This window comes from Triplophysa dalaica, chromosome 7 (assembly GCF_015846415.1).
Source record: "Triplophysa dalaica isolate WHDGS20190420 chromosome 7, ASM1584641v1, whole genome shotgun sequence".
NCBI classification, from domain to species: Eukaryota; Metazoa; Chordata; class Actinopteri; order Cypriniformes; family Nemacheilidae; genus Triplophysa; species Triplophysa dalaica.
This window is the reverse complement of record NC_079548.1, coordinates 19,938,079-19,958,642: the sequence shown is the minus strand read 5'-3', so window position 1 is coordinate 19,958,642 and position 20,564 is coordinate 19,938,079. Positions and strand designations below refer to the sequence as shown.

The 20,564-nt window shown below is 37.2% G+C and overlaps 1 protein-coding gene across 1 annotated transcript; it reads left to right on the top strand.

The window, feature by feature from the left end:
* lmx1al (LIM homeobox transcription factor 1, alpha-like) lies at positions 1-19,939 on the top strand. The gene is made up of 9 exons (XM_056752938.1): positions 1-145; positions 1,846-1,931; positions 2,217-2,400; positions 13,663-13,895; positions 14,602-14,765; positions 14,847-14,924; positions 15,150-15,267; positions 17,254-17,409; positions 17,491-19,939. Exons 1-9 carry the CDS (start codon positions 105-107, stop codon positions 17,646-17,648), a joined length of 1,218 nt encoding a protein of 405 aa, XP_056608916.1. The 5' UTR covers positions 1-104; the 3' UTR covers positions 17,649-19,939.
* Positions 19,940-20,564: the final 625 nt, after the last annotated feature.

Genomic DNA, 20,564 nt, shown 5'->3' with positions numbered 1-20,564 from the left:
CACAGTCCCGCTATGCGTTTGGGCCACCGCGGCATTTTGGAATATATTACTGAAGTTTAGGTTTTGGAGCATTCTTGCCCTTCTTTTTCTTCAAAGGTATTTTGATGTTACCAACAGAAATCTCAGGAGTGTGTTTCAGCACAAGGTAAGTGTGGGGATGCGGAGGGCACGCGCAGGTATAGTCTGAGCATCACCTGCTTTCAATCAATACATGTGAGAAAACATGACATTGTCTCTGTCTGATCTTTTACTTTGCACATTTTATAACTTCTTAATTGTTTCTTATTTTATACTTTAAAACAAATTTTTTTAAATACTTTTTTTGCACCCTTTTTGAGCAGCGGTCAACCATATTTATATTTAGGGCTAACTCACAAATGCTCGATATAAAGCACCTGTATTAAATAAAATACATAGGAATAATAATAACAGTTTAAGATGAATGAAACTTGTGTGTACATGAATATTTACTCAGCCTACCACAAAAAGCATCAATGCAAAGCATTTTCCAAGCACAGACTGATATTTCAAAAATCAACGTTTAGTTCAAAGAAAATAACTTAAACTTTAATTATATGGGCCTATTATTATTTTAGTAAGGTCTGCAACGTGAAAGTGCAAACTAAATACTTTTGTTTTATTGCCATACTTCGTTGTTACAAAGAGTTTCCTTGAAACATTGCAAAAGTATGTTTGGTGTATCGTTTAAACAGTTAACCTTTAGAAACTTAAATCTGCCTTATTCCCGTCACCTATTAAATATTAATTATGCGTCAATTTAGCATTGAGTATTAAAACATGAAAAATCGAAACAGAATTTCTCGTACTATTTAGGTATAATAATGTTTCATATATTCGGCACAGTGACCGCGTTAGTAGTGCTCGTCCTGTTATATGAAGAACAAATCTCATCATATTATTTATAAGGAAAGACAGAGTAGGTATAATATTATTGTTGTAATAATAAAATTATAATAAAAAATTATAATAGGCAAAACAATAGCAGCCGAATTTTGTAAATAAAAAATATGTAGTGATTCTGCTAATTGTATTAATATAAATAATATCCAGATATAATAATATATTTCCAAATGAGTGCATCTAAAATAAAATAGCTTATAACTGTATTTGTTTTATAGCCTACTATCAACAAAGCGTCTGTAAAAAATATATATTTGAATACAGTGATCAATCCATCTATCACACACATTTTTATTACATTCAAACCTCATTATGTTTATTATTCCAGCATGCATCTCTAAATAAATTATAAAAATGTTCATTGAAACCTGATCAACTTATTTTTTTATTTTAACGCACGTGGACTTATCACAATTTTATTTTGGCTAATAATTAATTGTATTGATTTATATTTTATTATTTACTTGCTGATGTTTTTTCAAAGGTCACAGAAAGCCGTACGCCTTGTTACGGGCGTCATGTAGACTGTGTCAGGTGAAGACAAGCTGTCTTAATGAAAGACTTTGAGCGCAATATTGAAAATGTCGAAACTTTATTAGACATATTAAATATAGTACAATGGTGTGACCAAATAAATGGACAATATTGTCCTGCTTTATAAATAAACTAATTCAAGGAGAAATAATCAGATGAGCACGGGCCGCACCGGACTTGACGTTTGTCACCTTGGCACGTAGATGTCGATGAGCTTTGATAAAACTATTTAAATATCTTCATCAACTCACAGTTTGTATTTTAAATATAATAAATATATAATAATAATAGCTTATAATGAAATGAATGTGTAGGTAAAGGCTTGTGTTTCATCCGACTTTTGCGTTACTTTCTGTAAAATGTAGTTTTTATTTGATTCTTTTAATACAGTCAGCACTCCAAAGAAGGGAGGAACGGAATGAAAACAGAGGAAAATCAATCATGTCTTCAGCAGGCCCCCTCCGCCACACCTTACGGTAAGACACCGTGAGATTTATTGGTTTGTAAAAAAAAACGTGATTGAAGAACAAACGTGTTCAATTCTTCGTGTAATTGCATCGACTTCTTTATACAGAAAGTGCCATATATGCTAAAACAATTTTGTATAGATTTTTTTCGGTTTTAAATTAGGCAGAATATTGTCATTAATTTACTAAACATTGTTTTTCATTGTAAATATGTATCTAATTCGAGCCCCTCAATGTGATATGGCAGCATGAAAGGTCTCTCAGCTGTCACCTGCTCTTTTCTTCTCCCTTCAGAGCACGTGGGAGGAGGTGAGGTGTGCGCAGGGTGCGAGTCTCCGATTGCAGACCGCTTCCTTCTGCGCGTGAACGAACTGTCCTGGCACGAGACTTGCGTCAAGTGCGCGGTGTGTCGCAGCGCGCTGAGCGGAACATGCTACTGTCGGGACCGTCTGCTGTACTGCAAGCACGATTATGAAAAGTAAGACACTTTCATTTGCATGTCTGGACTTTCTTTTCAATCAAAGTCCTGGTATTTCACATCCGATCCTTTATACGTCAAAAGAAAGTACAGTGCGTTATTTTCATACATGAGTGATATTGATTTGTGGTCATTTTGTTGATGTTCATCACCAGTGTAAGAAATTTCCGTTTAGAAAATCCTAATAGAAATGTACTAAATAAAGGAAAAATGTTCACACAAACACGAAAAACAATTTCACACCCATTATACATTTATTTACAATCTATGTGGAGTTGGCAGTGCTGGTTTTAATATACTGAGGATGAATGGTGACTGTCGAACTTCAGAAAAGACAAAGCACAATTAACATATGTGTGCCATACAGTATTTCAAATCTTATAAACCCAAACAAGCTTTGTACAAGCAATGTACATTTTTGGATCTAGTCTACAGTTCATTTTAATTTTATGAAACATTAGTGTTCGTTCTGTCTAATATCTGCGTTTATGATCAACGGAAAAAAAACATAAAGGCCTGGAAAGAATAAATGTTGACAGGATTTTCATTTTTGGTAAACTTTTTACTTGGATGGTCGGAGGGAGTAGTAAAAGATGAAGTGGATCAAGACGTACATGTAAACCTTTGATGTGGGTTCACTAGTGATTCACTGGGTCAGTTTTGGTCATAGGGAGATTCCTGGCTTCCATAATTCTCCAGTGATATCATAGGGTGTGCAGACAGTTGAAGGATGCTTTAGTGAGCTGTTATCACTGTTGTGAGGAGTATCAAGCAGTGTGCATGCTCCTGATGTAACTTACAAGTGAGAACAGTAATGCAAAATCAAAGTAACAATTTAGAAAAAAAGACCTCGGTTAGAAATGATTGTCCTGCCTGGAAAGAAATCATAGAGAGTTCTAATGAGGAGCGGGCTGGAGACAGGGGGGGCAACATTAAATGATATTTTTTTAATGAAAAAAGTACATAAATCAAATGTAACCAGAAATATCAGGCCATTGATTTGGCAGTAGTTTTACATAAGGACTTGCAAAAATGATGTCATCATAAAGCTAAAGATTATGAACTGTTACAAATGAGGTCTTGTATATCTTGTAATAAGGTCAAGATCTTGGCACAGTGAAAAAAGTCCAAAGTCCAAAGGAGATGCTCACTATTCCTGAGTATTTTGTTAAAATCCATAAATGTCAATTTAATTACTTGACAGTTTATTTTTTTGTAGATGTTTCATTGCAAATTGTTAACACTGAGTCTGCACTCTGATGTATATTTGTGGAGGAGACTTGGCACAGTCTTGTGCTGGTGACCTTGAATGAAACAGCAACAATGTCTCCTTGTGTCTTCTGCTGTATGTCCATCAGCACCCACCACTCCTGACCCTTTACCCCTCCTCATTTCTACAGCAGGTGTGTGTGCTCCATTTCTGGGGTGCCAAGGAATCTTTGATAGCGCAAGAGGTGGAATTTGGGGGAAAAGTATTTGACTATTTTGAAACTAGATTGAGAAATTTCTGTGGTAACATCTCCATTCTGTCAATTTTTTGTTAAGGAATCAATCTGACTACAGTCATTTACATTGACAAAAATTCATTTCTAAAGGTCAAAAATACGCTCTTAAAAAAGGTGCTTCAAAGGTTCTTCGATCACATAGAAGAACCTTTTGGTTTCATAGAGAACCTTTAACATCTGAAGAACCCTTCTGTTTCACTTCAGATTATAAATAAGAAAGATATGGTTATTTAAAGTTGCGATCCGTATTTATTTTCCGTATTTTGACGCATTTCCGAGTGAAATGTAATTTAAATGCGGAAAATGGTGGGCGTGGCTTTCGTCTTTTTCTGCGAGTTGATTAGATGTATGCAAAACAGCCATTGTATTTTCAAATGGAACTGGCAGCAGACTGACATTTGAAGGGGAGGAGTTAATGGATGCGCCGCCCAAGCCGTCTAACATACGTCATTTAAGATAGTCATTACAGAATGGAAGTGCAATTTCAGATTTTAACTGAAGATTATGAGGCGACATGATTTTTAAAAAGTGAATGACCCACTTTGATAAGCTATTTACAATAACGCTGCAATATTTCATGAAAAAGTAGGCATTGTAGTTTTTTTAATTTGACTGGGACTTTAAGGTTCTTTGTGGAACCAAAAATGGTTCTTCTATGGCATTGCTATAAAGAACCTTTTAAGCACCTTTATTTTTAATAGTGTAGCTTTCAGTGTACAACTGCATTTTTAACCTGAATAGTAACATTCTGAAGTTCAATGTCAAAGACGAGATTGCCTCAAAAATGTTATTCGGTTATGAAAGACGGGCATTACGTTTTCATAGAGGTCGACGGATAACAAACTTGTGTTTAACTTGAAATAACAGTCCACTTATGGATTGCATAAAATAAAATTAGAAATATGTGTAAGGAAAGTAACTGGCATGTTTGTAATTTATGACATTTTAGCAACCTCACATTTTCAATTAGAGTGCATGATAATTTGGTTAAAATGTTCCTACCTACACACTGCATCTGTTCCTCCTCCAGTCCTTCACATTCTTGCCATTAAATATCTGAATTTCACTGACTATTCATTTTTTGATCATGTACAAAACACCCTTCCACATTTTTAAAACCTAAATCAAAACCCTTATTCATCAAATGTACTTACCAGCGAGCTTAAAATGGTAAAATACTCGTCGCTGTCATCTTTCTGGCTGACTCTGTCACCACACAGCCTGTAAACAACCACGCACCTCTACTGAAACCAGTCCCAGACCAATAACATCTCTCAGCCCCAGGGTACGGTGCCTGCATCCCTGAAAGAAAATTACACCGGCGATGGTCTCGGAGGCCTATCAGCCCCCTCCTCTACCCCAAGACCCTACTTCCTCCACAAAAGATGAGCTGAGACCGACAGGAGGATATTTAGATGGCCCATGTTTAATAGATAACTCTGCGGGTGGAAAACAAATTCATATGAAATCAGCCTCCTCTGTGTAAAGTCGTGCAAAGGAAAGGATTTAAATGTGGAATAAATTAACATTGTTGCTTTAGTCTTTTGTGTTAAAGGAAAAGTTAGAGTTTCAGAAGAGAAGTGTGCAGTCAAAATTCCAAGTCATGAGCTCACTCATCGCATCTTCTAGTTATAGATCTATATCTTGCTGTATGTACACAAATATCTCATTAATCTCTATTTTTATTTCTCAAAAAGGAAATTTATGAGACACATCTGAGACAAAGTTCATATTTAAACAAAACACAACTGAGAAGTCTCGTTAAATCTCACAAGCTATAAAAAATCTGCCGAATTGTTCACCTTTCTTTTGCACTCGCTCTCCTCTCTCTCTCTCTCTCTCTCTCTCGCTCTCTCTCTCTCTTTGTGAGCCTTTCCTTTACGTCGTCCATCACTGTCTGATTTCTAATAATATTTCTGTTCCAAACTTCATTTCCTACTTGTTGAGATTTATAGCCGTGGTGACACCAATCAGTTTATCTCTCCATTTATCCCACATTTTCACTTCATCATGTGGCTGCTCACTGTCTGCGTGTCTGTAGGAGAGGGAGGGGGGTGTTGATTGGGAATGCTGCTAATTATGTTCCTAGACATGACTACAAGCTGTGTTGTGGTTAGAGAGTTGTTGTACTGTCAGAGAGAAATATGACACATGGGCTTTGTTGTGGGATGTTGCCGTAGCTTTCATTTGCTGCTGAGTCAATAAGCTGAAATTGAGCTATATTGAACTAGCTGAAGGGACAGTCGCACAAAAATCATCTCGCTCCGCACCCGTACGACTTTCATTTGTCTGTGGAACACGAAAGGAGATTTAGGCAGAACGATTGTGTTTGATATACTCACTTTCATTGTATAGAAAGGGCTCCTTAAAAAATATATGTTTGTGATATTTGCATTAAAGCTTGAAGGTCACAAAGTATTCATGCCATTTTCACTGTCACGGTAAATTATGACAGATTTTTTTTATTGTAAATTTCCCTTTAATATTCTTTTCTACAAGCTTAAACAACCCATGAAAAAGAAAAAATCTGATGATCTCTGCTATCTTAATTCTTTCTCCTAGACGTCAATGAGATTAATTGATTCATTTTTGTTCTTCTGCATATGTCTTAAGAGTCTTCGGTGAAGATTTCAACAATGTCACAAACTGAGCTCAGTCAGGCAATCAAAAGTCAATAATATTGAAGAGCTCAATAGGACCTCAAACATTTCTCAAGAAATGTACACTCTTAAAAAAAAGAGGTGCTTCAAAAGGTTCTTTGATGCCACAGAAGAACCCGCTGGATCCATAAAGAACCTTAAACATCTGAAGAGCTTTTCTGATTCACAAAAGCGTTCTTTGTGGTGAAACAAGGTTCTTCAGCTTATAAAAAAGTAAGAAAGAGATGGGTCTTCGAAGAATCTTTGACTGAATGCTTCTTTGTTAAATTCTTTTGAAATCGCTTTGCCAATGTGTGTTTTAAGAGTGTACCCTCTAAATCCGACTTTTTTTACAGCTTCATACTCTTAATGTATTTTAAGCATTGTTTGCATTTAAATTTTCCCTAAGAACTTTTAGGACACATGTACTTTTAAAAAGGTGCTTCTTGATGCCATAGATTAAAAAACGTTTATGCTTTCCATAAAGAACCTTTAACATTTAAAGAATCTTTCTGTTTCACAAAAGGTTCTTATAAATTCTTATGAGACCCTTTGAGTACATGTTTTTTGGTGGAACCAAAAATGGCTCTTGTATCCTATGCCCTCGCTGTGAGGAACCTTATGTAGCACATTTATTTTAAGAGTGCATGATATTTAAATGAAATGTTACTGAGAGATCCATAAAAGACTAAACAATCGATGGGTGATAAATCAGGGAAAAAATCCAATAGGTTTTGTAATAGAGACTCATAGAGACCTTAACATTTTAAAGACCAGAGTTAGTAAGCAACACCGGATAGTTCACCCAAAAATGAAAATTACTCACACCCATGTCATTTCAAACCTTTATGACTTACTTCCATCTGAAGAACAGAAAAGACGATATTTTGAAGAACGTTGGTAGCCGAACAACAGCAGTCCCCATTGCCTTCCATTGGTTTTGTGTTTAAACAATAGAAGTGGATATCTTTGTGTTGTTCAGGCCGTCTGCATATGAGTTTAAATGGTGCTTCCAATGAGATGATGAATAGATTTTGAGCTTCATTATCTATTCAGTAATATTTGCTGGACCCATATAAGCCCACACCATGTTGGCTATACCGGAAGTTCCCATAAGCCTCTGCGCTTCAGACGTCCAGGGAAAGAGAGAAGTAGTTAAGAGTGAAGGAGAGCTCAGATGATGTCGGGAGGTCGTGGAGGTGACAAACAGAGGTGTATAGAGGAAGATGACAGAGGAAGAGGAGAGATGAGCTCGAGGTGTCTCCTCCTGTGATATTGCCACTGTTTTTGCATAATGTGTGATGAGTCTCCATCATCTCGCCTTCCGCACAACAATTTCATTACAGACGGCTAATAAATGTTTCATGGCAGAACAAGCTGCTCGCCTTGGCTTTATTAAATCTGAGATAATAAAAGAAGAACGACAAAAAATGAGAGGGGGGAGAGATAGGAATAATGCCATAGATATTCTCAAACAGGACCGCCGTATCTTCTGTTTCTGGGGCAACGAATCCCCCCGCTCCCCCCCTTCCCGAGGTCTTCTTTTCGCTCTGCCACAGAGAGACAGGAAATGAGAATCTGGCTGACAGGATATTGCGTTCTGGTGGCCTGGGGATTAGCTATTTTATCCAAACACACACATACACGCGCTCACTCGCATCTTGCACAACTCAACACATCGATTCTGTCGGTCTGTACACCCTTGAGTATCCCACACACACGCAGAAAACGGTGTGATTGTAACGTATGGACGGCTAATGCTGTCAATCAGTTTATATATTACAATAAGTCGTGATGATATTCGTGGTGGCGTAATGCATATTCATTGTGTGATCTTTTGGGGATTACTCGGTATGAGCTGTTGTTTTGTATCATATCGTATGAGGCCGGTCAGAGGTTACTTCATACTAGCTGTCAGAATTGATGTTTCCAAATGTTTCATCTGTTAACAAGTGGCACTTTGACTAGAGAACTACAAATAATAAGAATGCTTTGAAGAACAGTATAACATATGCGATGCTAAAGTGAAACTGTGCAGTTGTGACCTTAAAAAAGCCATTTCTACCTGATCTGACTCCTAAAAATGTATTTCACATAACCTGTTAAGGGTTGAATCCATTGTTTCGACCTGAATAATAACATTTTTATTGTTTAAATGTTACCACATGAAGGATATTTAGGTTACCTGACCATAGGCGTGTCACAGTATAGGCCATACTGGTATTGACAAAAATAGTGATATTAATAACTGTTCATATTTGACATATGATAAAATCATAACCAATTTTGGGTTAATATCTGGTCCTGATATTTCGCCTTTTTTACCTTTTGCCTTAAAGGGATAGTTCATCCAAACATGAAAATTCTTTCATCATTTATTCACCCTCATGTGTGTCAAAACCTGTATACGACTCTTTCTTCTGTGAAACACCAAAAATATATTTTGAGAAATGTCTCACTGGTTTTGTGTTCATACAAGTCAATCAAAGTCAACATTGTTTGGTTACGAACATTCTTCAAAATATCTTATTTTGTGTTCCGCAGAAGAAAGATAGTCCTACAGGTTTGAAATGACAAGATAGTAAATAAATGATGAAAAGAATTTTCATTTGTGTGAACTATCATCACTTCTTCTCTCTGCCCCCCTGCAATCGTATTTTGAGTTTGTTTCATCGGCCAAAATATAAAGAGAAAGCACAAAATAAAACAAAACTGAAAAAAATTAAACTGATAGCAGTAATATTTTTTTCAAAATTCCACGTACAATGTACAGAGATAAAAAAGGTGGATATATGTCAATCATTTCTGTGCATCCATAGCTATTTGTCCTTTACTCCTGCAAACCCCCTCAAATCTATATACATTTCTTTAATCTGTTTTACACAATGAAAGATATTTGGAAAAAAATATCATTTCTGGGACATCATTGACTACTGTTTAGTAGAAAAATATGGTAGTCAACGGTGCCCCAGAACTGTTTGCTTTCATACATTCTTCAAAATATATAATTTTGTGTGCAACAGAAGCAAAAAAAATACAAAGATACAGTCGTATTTTCTTCAATGGTTGTCAATATCAGTTGCTAACATTTTTCTAAATATCTTTTTATGTGTTCATCAGAACAAAGAAAGGTATACAGGGTTGTAACAACTTGAGGGAGTAAATAAATGATGAAAGAATTTTCGTTTTCGGGTGAACTATCCCTTTAAGAAATGTTTAAATCATAAAGTGAATATGTTTCAAAGGGAACATTTTAGATTGTATCATTGTGCATGAAATGTGTGTTTCTCAGATGTTTCCTAGTCAGATCATTCTCCGTTATTCTTTGTGATGGACTGGGTGCAATAAGAAATAGGCCTACAGTATTTACTTTATATATAGGCCATACGTTTAATATTGAAACCTTTAACACACAATCTTTGATAGAAACACAAAGAGATTGATAGATGCGACATATGCAGACAAATCACAGCCTTTAGAATCCAACTGAGAGAGAAAACAATTATATGAGTTTCAGAGCCTTCTTTTTATTCTTACATTATGACACTCATGATCTCTTTCAATGCATAGTTACAAAATAAAAGTCTTGTCCACTCAGTAATAATTAGCTGTATACTTTCAGTGATTCGTACATTACAGTCTGTACCTCAGTGAAAAAGGGAGAGTGTTACAATCTCTCGTCTAATGTGTGGTTATGATACGCGGGCTATAGCACAATATGTGTCAGTACATTAGCTGCTCACCTGTGCTTTCTCTTACGCGTATGAGTGGTCTGATGTACATTTTTATCAGCTACCTGTTGGTTTTCTCATATTTCATCGTGGTGAATATTGGCGTGCGTGTCGGGAGGGAGGGCGGCAGGAGCGGGTTGTGGGGAATGCTGGGAGATTTTAATAACGCAGAAGCAGTGCAGTGAGATTTAATAAAAGAAGATGATGTGATTACGGATCCCTGGCTCTGAGCCACCTTCCCTCACAGCAATATCCGCTCTCTCGCTCGCTTTCTCTCTCTCTCTGTCTCATATACGCACACACACACACACACATAGCATCAACCCTTGCAATTATATGTCCATGTGATTTACATACTGCTCCCCAACATATACAAAGATGCACCAGAGACTTAGAGATCAACTGTGTAAGTATGACAGAAAGTGTTTGATTATGTAAACGTATGTGTTCATGCATGGATTCAGCACCCACATCATGATTTTACTGTAGATTCATGGAAAACTTTATTGAATATTGATACCATCGAAAGCTTAAGTATACACTGCATGTATTCCTTCTGTTCTCTTAATTCAGGGTGTTCAGGCTGTTTCTCAGGTTATAATCAAAGGTTGCCTTTTACTTCTGTGCATGTAAAAAATAGCAGATTGGTTCTTACCTTGGCCACCATCAATTGTTTTGAAATGATTGTTTCTTTGTTTTTATTCTGATATTCTCGTAAAGATGAATCTCACAAAAAAGGTCTCTTTTTATGTCTCATTTCACATCAAAACTACAAAAAAACAAGAAAGAGTTTTTCCATTAAGAAAGAGCCTTATAATGATTTTTACATTGTGAGATATTTACATGACAATCAAAGCACAAATTCATACATTGGGGAAAAAAACTGGCAGCTGGGCGACAGAAATATACTGTAAATTAACATTTCCTTCCTGTATAATTACATGTTTTTCATGTTTTGTATATTTGCAGTCTTTTCTGTAATTTGACGGTTTCACCTTATTTAAAATAAATTATATAAATAATTAAAAATTACAATTCCATTTTTTTGACATATGGACAACAATTTTTCGAAATTGGAATGTTTACATAATCTGAAAGCTAAATAAATAAGAGTTCTATTGATGCACGAGTTTTTAGAATAGGACGATAACTGGCGGAGATACAACTTTTTAAAGCTCAGGAATCTGAGAGTGCAAAAAAATCTAAATATTGAGAAAAGTGCCTTTGAAGTTGTTAATCAGAGGCACTGTGGCAGGCTATTCACTCATAAAAATATATTTTTCATATAATTAAGGTAGGAAATTTACCAAATATCTCAAGGGAACATGATCTTTACTTAATATCCTAGTGATTTTTGGCATAAAGAAAAATCAATCATCTTGACCCATACAATGTATTTTTGTCCTTTGCTAAAACTGTTTTCGTGCTACTTAAGACTGGTTTTGTGATCCAGGTTCAAATATGTGAAAAATATATATAGTAAAATTCTGTAAAATTAGTTTTTAAAGTGTAAATTTGACTGTTGTGTTTTCTTTCGGAACTGTAAAAAAATAAAAACAAGATATAAGATATGTAATATAAAAATATTACATTTGAAACAATAAACATTAATTTAAATATCACATGCAAAATGATTGCCATAGTTGTCCTGACAATAATGTCACGGTTAATTAAAATTAAGGCTTAATTCTTTTAACCAAAACACTTAATTATTATTTCTCATTTATTTAGGGAGAAATCTGATACATTTTTGAAAGATTTGATAAGCGTCTCTCCTGCAGTTGCTACATGGATTGTGTTGAGGGTTTCTGTTGTTGAAGTTCTTGGATGTGAGTTTAGTAGGTGGTGATTTGGGTAATTTGGCATTTTTGGCAGATGGATTGAGACAGATTAACCATAGCAGCTGCGTTTCGGACAGGATCATCACATCCGTGCAGATCAGAGGCTGTAATGTGGACCTGGCCGTCTCTCACTTCAGCAGATTTCAGATACGACACCTTTATCACACGCAGTCAGGGTTCCACAACACACACACACACAGATACACTACAAACACACACAGATTCAACTCCTGCATCCTTAAAGTTTCTGCTATCTATCAAATGTGCATTTAATCTGTTCCTAAAAGAAAACATATTTTTAAAGTGTCAGCTCCCTTCTGTCTGCTTTGTCTTGTTTGTTAAGGCAAGCATTACTATCTGAAGAGTTGAAAGGTTTATCCAATTATCAAGCCTTGCTTTGAACATCAATTATGCGGTGATTGCAAACATGAGGAGCAAAATATCCAAATATCCACAGACTTGCATTCAAATATATCAGCCAAAGTCAGTGAACATAATATCAGAGACTTTGTTAGAGTGACTCCACATGCAAGCACCACTTCGCATTTTAATATTTTGGGGTGTGTGTCCAGTTCAGGTGCTTCCCCTCTCGTGTCTGTTGCTGTGGGTTAATAAAATGTGCACACATTTGGACTCTCATCAACACCATATGAGCGTCTACAGGTACATCTGCGGCTACCTGTCTCTATTTATGAGAATACATGTGCGTGGCACTATATGTGTTCTTGTGAACGTGTCGTGTGTGTGTGTGTGTGCGTGCGAGTATGGCATGTTTATTTGAGTGTGTGAAAAAGAAAGAGGAGAGATTAACCCCATGCTATCCTCAATCCCTGGTTATGAGTTTACAGCGTCTGTCTGGGCATCGCACTGTTTAAACAACAATCTAATTAATCCTGTCTTTATTAGTTTCACGGAGCTGGGGAGGGAGGCTGGGAGAGAGGGAGGGAGGACGGGGAATTCTGGCAGAAAATATCAGCCGTGTAGGAGGGGAGAGAGGAGTAAAATGTGGGGTTTGGTGGGGATTTAAGAGTGAAAGTGTGGTGGCTTAAAAAAAGAATTATGATGTTGCTGAGTGACCGTTGTAGAGGATAACATGGTTTAATGAGAGTAAGAGGTAAATTACCTTCTTAAAGGGACAGTTCACTTAAAAATGAACATTTTTTTCATCATTTACTCATCCTCATGTCATTTCAAACCTGTATGACTTTCCCCTGCAAAACACAAAAGAAGATATTTTGAAGAATGTTGGCAACCAAACGTCATCCGCCCTATTTGACTTCCATTTTATGCACACAAAACCACTAAAACATTTCTCAAAATATCTTCTTTTGTGTTCCACATGGAAAAAAAGAGTCATGCACTGTAATTTGATGTAAGTGTAATTCATAAGAGTATAAATAAAATCTTATTCTTCACATTTCTCTGTTTTTCTTCTCACTCAGATGCTCATGTGACGCCTAGTGTGTTGTCAAATATTGCCACCCAGTGTTACCCACGAAACATTGCATAAGGACAAAGTGTTCACTAACATGTCCATGTGTCTCAGGTTGTTTGTGAGGAAATGCAGTGCGTGTCTGCAGGCGATCGGGCGCTCGGAGCTCATCATGCGTGTGCTGGGACAGGTGTATCACCTGGGCTGTTTCAGCTGCTGTGAGTGTGAGCGCCGTCTGCAGAGAGGTGATGAGTTTGTGCTGAAGGAGGGACAGCTGCTCTGCCGCGGAGACTATGAGAAAGAGAGAGAGATGCTGGCTGCCATCAGCCCGGCCCCTACTGAGTCTGGTACAAATGACCTCTATAACTTCACCATATCAATGACCCTGAGCATTTAACCATTATTCGTTCAATGTTAAAAATACTTTGGTCTATGTCGGTTTAAAGGAGTAGTTCACACAAAAATGAAATGACCTCATAATTTACTCATCCTCATGCAAGATGTATGTGACTTCATTCACATTTAATTAAATAAAATTAGTTTCATATTTTCATCTTATTCAGGGCTCAAAGTCATGACAACATTTGAGTGAACATTTTTAAATGGATAGTATAAAATCCACAAAAATAAAAATTCTGTCATCGTTTATTCAAACTGTTGTTAAAAACCGGTATATGATTTTCTTTGTGTGGAACACAAAAGAAGATATTTTGAGAAAGGTTTTGTGTCCTTTGTCAATGAAATTCAATGGTGATCTTTTATGTTCTGCAGAAGTCATACAGGTTATTTATTTGTGTGAACCATCCCTTTAAGACGGAAAGGAAAAAATTGTTGACTTTCCAAAAAAAAGTCATCATTGCCCATTGAGTCAACTATTAACATAACTACTATTCTAGAAAATGAAACGCACAGAATTTATGATCTGATGTTTATGCTTGTAACAACACCAATTTGATGTTATTTTAGCTCCTAATTTTTTTTCTGTGTCAAAAAAAGAACACACTTCACCTTTAATCCTCTGGTCCAATCCTAATGTTTACCTCCCCCGTTCAGTAAAAAGTGAAGATGAGGAGGGAGGTGGCGTGTCCGTCGGGGGAAAAGCCGGGGATGATGGGAAAGAGCACAAGAGATCAAAGAGACCACGTACCATCTTGACCACACAACAGCGACGGGCCTTTAAGGCCTCCTTTGAGGTGTCTTCAAAACCCTGCCGAAAGGTTAGCGGTCACAGGCCATTCGTGTGCATCGTGTGTTCTGACAGCACATGAACATCTCATGCATCTGTCTGTACACTTTAGGTGAGAGAAACCCTTGCAGCTGAGACTGGACTAACGGTGAGAGTCGTGCAGGTGTGGTTCCAAAATCAAAGAGCAAAGGTAGACTGTCATCATATCTTATTCACAATGATTATTCAACATTTATCTTCAGTCTAAAAAAAAAAAAATTAAATATGATTGTCTTCCATTGTATATATACATCAATATACATTTCTCAATATATCTTCTTTTGTTTTCCAAAGCATAAAGAGTCAAGTTATTCAGAAAATGTGGTGTCTTGTGACATGAAAGGGAGGGATGACTTCATTTTTTTTGTGTGTTTAGATGAAGAAGATCGCTCGCAGACAGCAGCAGCAACAGCAGCAGCAGGAACAGGAGCAGATGGGCGGGGGCAGGAGGGGGCCGAGCAGAGGGGGGCGCCAGAGTAACGACGACAGCGAGGGTAAGACACGGCCTGATCATCCACACATCCGTACGGAAAGCCATTTGGGTCATATTTCGCCATCAACCAAATACCTGGTATTCTGAAAACGCTGCGTTTTACGCCAGGTTAAGACATAAAGACGCTGTAAAAAGAACAGCGTTTTGTAGCGCATGCGCTGTAAATTACGCCGTTCTCACCATAGAAACGGCGTTCAAAATGCAATGCGAAACGCCATTCATTTTGCTGTTTGGCCTTCCAAAGTGCGCCGTTAACGACGGCGCTTCTGTTTAACAAATACGGCATAAAAAGTAACGTTTCCTATAATATTAAAATCCCGCCTTTTCTACAAAGTCCAGCCCCTCCAATGAACAGAAAGACCAGTGAAGTAGACTGTCAGTAACATTCCCTGTTTTTTACTTTATTGTGAAAGACTTTCAATATGTGATATTTTTCCATTGGGCACTTTTATCCTCCTTTTCTTTGATCATATGTGCACAAACTGCATATTTTTTAGAGTGTGTACGTTCATGATTGTAACATGCATTGACTTCCTTCACGTAGATGTCAGCCTCGGTAGGTTCGTGTGTGCGGCAGCAGCACAGTTCTGCTTTTAATGTAAGGAGTTCGGCTCCACAGTCAAACCATATTATTCATTCCTTTTAAACTGTTTTATTTGTTCATGTTTTAAATGTTGGAACACTACCCTGGTGCTGACAATTGATTAAATGACAAGAAAAAGCTTATTACCAAGCAAACTGGCCTTAAAGGGGTGCGAATACGTGTTTTTCTGTGTCTTTGGTGTGATATAAATTGCCCATGCATGTATTAGACACGTAAAATTGCTTAAATTAAAGTGTCGGAACAAAAGATCCGTTCTATCTAAAAGCGAATGCTCACCCTGACCTGCCTGAAACGCCTCGCCTCGCCTCTGAAACCACACCCCCACAAATCTACATCCGTTTGTGGCACGATATGACTAAGACCGCCCAAATGTATACACAAGTAAGGTGGATGTACTTGTCAGTACAATTGCTTTGGAACCTGATGTTCCAAATATGGTAAGAGGCATCACATTTCCGTCACATGCTTGCCGTATTTGACCAATCACTGCGCACATACAAGCACGGTATGTGAAAAAACAGCGTTTTGGAAAATTAAATCGTGTATACAAATTGCATTACATCTAAAACAAACAATAATAGTTGTTTTAGCCGTGTCACATGACCCCTTTAATGCATGTAACAGCTGGGCTAAGCTTGCTTACTGTACAGAAGCTGTTGTGAGTATGAATTTATTGATTTTATAGAATTTTTGGTTGAACTTTATTTTAAGGTCCAATTCTCGGTATTAATAAACCATGACCTTTGCCTCAGTAAAATACTTTGTGGCTTATTAATAGTTAGTAAGGTAGTTGTTAGGTTTAGGTATTATGTATGATTGGGGAAGTAGAATATGGTCATGTTGAATATGTGCTTTATAAGTACTAATAAACAGCCAATATGCTCAAAATAGGCATCTAATAAGCATCTAGTTAATAGTGAGAATTGGTCCCTATACGAAAGTGTTACCGGATGTCCCATACGAACGCGCTTGGTTTTCTATTTACATATAGACTGAGCAATTAATTTATTGGCACTTACATTAAAAACGGACGTCTACTTTAAAGTTTTTTGCTATATTTATGTGATTTACTTTTGGATTTGACCGTTGCTCAGCTCCCGTAGCATCATGGGATAGATAAGTGTCAATCCGATCCACAATCACAAATCTCAGAGGAAGTAGTAAACCATATTTCTCGCCCCCTGTTTTTTGCACAATGAGGTTTCGGACATACTACTCATGATGACACATACTCATTGTTGCCTACTATATAGTATGGAAGTAGCGATTTCGGATGCAGCCCAGGCGTTTGATTGATGCAGAAAATATGACCCAAACGGCTTTCCATAAATCAGTGTGAAGTATCTTGACTGAAGGTGTGAACCTTACGATGTCTCTCCACAGATGGCTCCAGCAGTCACGGTCTGGACGGACTCCTCTCATTTTCCTCTCTGCCACGCCAGCAACTCTTGGCTTTGGATCCGAACGTATACGGCGGCGAGCAGTTCCGACACGGGCTCACACCCCCACAGCTCGGACCCGAGCACATGCACTCTTACGGTAATGCATGACGTCTTTGTGTACATTGTTGCTGTGTTTTAAAGCATGGTGTTTGTTTATAAGCAAATGTTGACTTTTCAGACTCGGAGACGGTGTTTCATGACTTGGACAGCGATGGAAGCCTCAGTCATCTTGGTGATTGTCTTCTGTCGACTGCTGAAGCTGGAGTTCTGGCAGGGCGAATAGGAAATCCCATCGACCGCCTCTACTCAATGCAGAACTCCTACTTTACCTCGTGACCCCTCGGAGACCCTGGTTACACCCACCTGAGAATCTCAGCCACTGCAGAGAGCAACAAACAGATCGAGCCTCAATAGAGCCAACCATGAGAATCCTATCTTAGCGTCACAATAAAGATCTGAGAGAGGGCATGAAAACACTTGAAATGACACAGGTTTAATTAGGTGTTAAAATTATACGATTTTGATGTTTTGCTGGAAATACAATGTTGTGTTGACTTTTGGGGGTGTTACACAAACACTAATGTACGCCTTTTTCTGACTGTCATAAGCATACATCAGTCAGATGTTGATAGATTTAGTGTTATCTCACCTTCACTGCACATCAAAATAAGATTCCTTTAGGTCTTGGATTGGAATCAGCTTCTATTCAACAGTACAAACCAAAAAGTCTATCAAGCTAAATGTCAAGTCAAAAGTATATCGGTATTTCATGTTTCAGTTCACTAAATACGTTGACTGACTCCGGGCCATCATTTCTTCCATTGGATGTACCTGTAACCTTACTCATTCAATGAAAGAAGCACCCGCGTCTGATGGTGTGAATGACAAATGTTATGCATTAAAGAGACAGTTCGGCCAAAAATAGAAATTCTGTCATCATTCACTCGCCCTCATGTCATTCTAAACGTGTTTGTGACTCTTTTTTTCTGTGGAACACGAAAGAAGATATTTTGAGAAATGTCTCTGTGGTTTTGTATCCATACAACGGAAGTCACTGGGGTCCCACGTAATTTGGTTACCAGGCTTCTTCTAAATATCTTCCTCTGTGTTATGCAAAAGAAAGTCATACAGATTTTGAATGACATGAAAGTTTGTTGGTGGTCATTTTTGGGTGAACTGTCCCTTTAAGTAAAAGATATGATGTTTAACTATTGCCATTTTCCCAACTAGTATATTTGAAGTATTCACTTTAAACGTCACACTGACTGTGCATAAGACAATTGAAATACAGTAGAAATAAGATGTCATATATATAAAATAAATATAAACATCACTCCATAAACAAATATGAGGCAGAGTAGACAGTAAAATATGTGAGTCCTGCTTTACTGGTTTGTTTCCACCCATGGTTGGATAAATGTGAACAAACTTTCGGTTTTCAATTAAACTAGAAAATTTCAATATCTGACCCAACCATGTGTTGAAACAACCCAGCGGTTCTTTTTTTAAGAGTGTAGGGTTCATGGCACACAGGAGGAACACATACCACAATAACTCAAGGCAAAGGCACAACACCACCCAATACTCAATAACATGACAAACTCAACTTGATTTGACAAATAAATCAATGTCATATTAATATCATGTAACAAATGAGATCAATTGAGAATAACAAATGAATTGAATTAGATCTCAGGTAGATCTGAAATATATCAAACAGTATACTATGTGGACACAGGGTAGAGTGAAAATCATTTTTACATTGATAAAATATGAATTGTAATGTTAAAATCATCAAGGGCCTTGTATTTTTTATAGCAGTGTCGCTTTAGGTTTAATGATATAAACTGTAAAGATGTTTTTAGGTAGTTAGGTATCAGGTATAATATAGGACATCGGTTTTGCTTTTATATTATAAAAACAGAATGAAGAGGTCTGAGGTGAGGAAATAATCAGGGTTACTGATGTTACAGGGTTACTAAGCCTTATACCGTCACAGGGTTGATAGTGTTATCTCTTTAGTACTGGCAAGGAAATAGCACAAAGTATTAACAATACGCCCTAAATGTACAAAGGACGTGACAAGTGTTGCTTATTGTGCTTTATTGTAATATACTAAATGTGTCACATGACTGTTGTTGCAATGACCACTATTGTTATACGTGTAGTTACTGACATTGACTCTTTTTACTTATGGTTATTGTTGACTATATTTTTCGGGCAGAACTCCGGCATTGGAATATTTATGTTGCAGCATGACAAAATGTATATGTGATATGTATTATTTATATTGAAGATACCAAACAATGTACAGCACACGTAGAACCGGACGCTTAATGGTTATTCTCAACAAACTGAAATGTGGTTGTTTTAAGTACACTGGACATGACATGCTGTTGAATCACGTGTGCAGCTGACTACTCGAGTATTCATGAACTATTTTGTGATACTGGATTATTTCATAGTAGAGTGTGATAATATTTCTCAAAGAGACTGCATTGTTGACAGCTGTGGATGGATAGATGAATGATATATCTTGCAGCACACTGTTATCTTTCTTTTACCTCTCAGTGAATGTGTTTTAGTGTATGGTGTTCTCGGTTTTCCAATATAACTCGTCATTGAAAACATTGACACAAACCTGACTATTTGATTTGTGGCTCACACGTAGTACTCTGATGGGTATATGCTCCTAACTCTGGTAATAGAATTATATTTATTCCCATAGATTTCTCTTCGGCCAGTTTCTACTTTTGAAAAATGAAACAAATGAAAGATCTGCTCTGCTCGGTGGTCAAAAGCTCAAACCTCCCTCTGTGTCCTCCCTCTCGTTTTACCGGCGGTCAAAGAAATTTTAATCTAATGCCTCCCTACACAGTCTTTTGTTCCCGGACCCAGGGAACCGGCACACATGTGAGGGGGAGATATTGCATGCCTGCATTCTTTGGTTTAATATTATACAGTGACGCCAAAGTAAGAAGGTGAGGTTTAAAGAACAAAAATACTCAACATTCCAACGCTGAGAAGTTTAATCTTATAAAAGTGTTTAGGAGATGTCTAGCAATCAAAACGAATAGATAAAACTATTATGACACATCTATCAGAGAAGTACAAGTTACATGTTAGTTATTTACATGGTCATTAAAAATAGTTTCAAAATCTGTACAGCTCTCTATGCTGTAGAACACAAAAGAAGATATTTTGAGAAATGTCTCAGTGATTTTGTGTCTATACAATGGGGGTCAATGTTGC

Bases quoted from the DNA above. Each gene is read 5' to 3' on its own strand.
- lmx1al (XM_056752938.1), top strand. From the start codon at position 105: ATGTTACCAACAGAAATCTCAGGAGTGTGTTTCAGCACAAG. The intron at 13,896-14,601 runs GTACAAATGACC...TCCCCCGTTCAG, and splicing joins CCCGGCCCCTACTGAGTCTG to TAAAAAGTGAAGATGAGGAG. The intron at 14,766-14,846 runs GTTAGCGGTCAC...TGTACACTTTAG, and splicing joins CTTCAAAACCCTGCCGAAAG to GTGAGAGAAACCCTTGCAGC.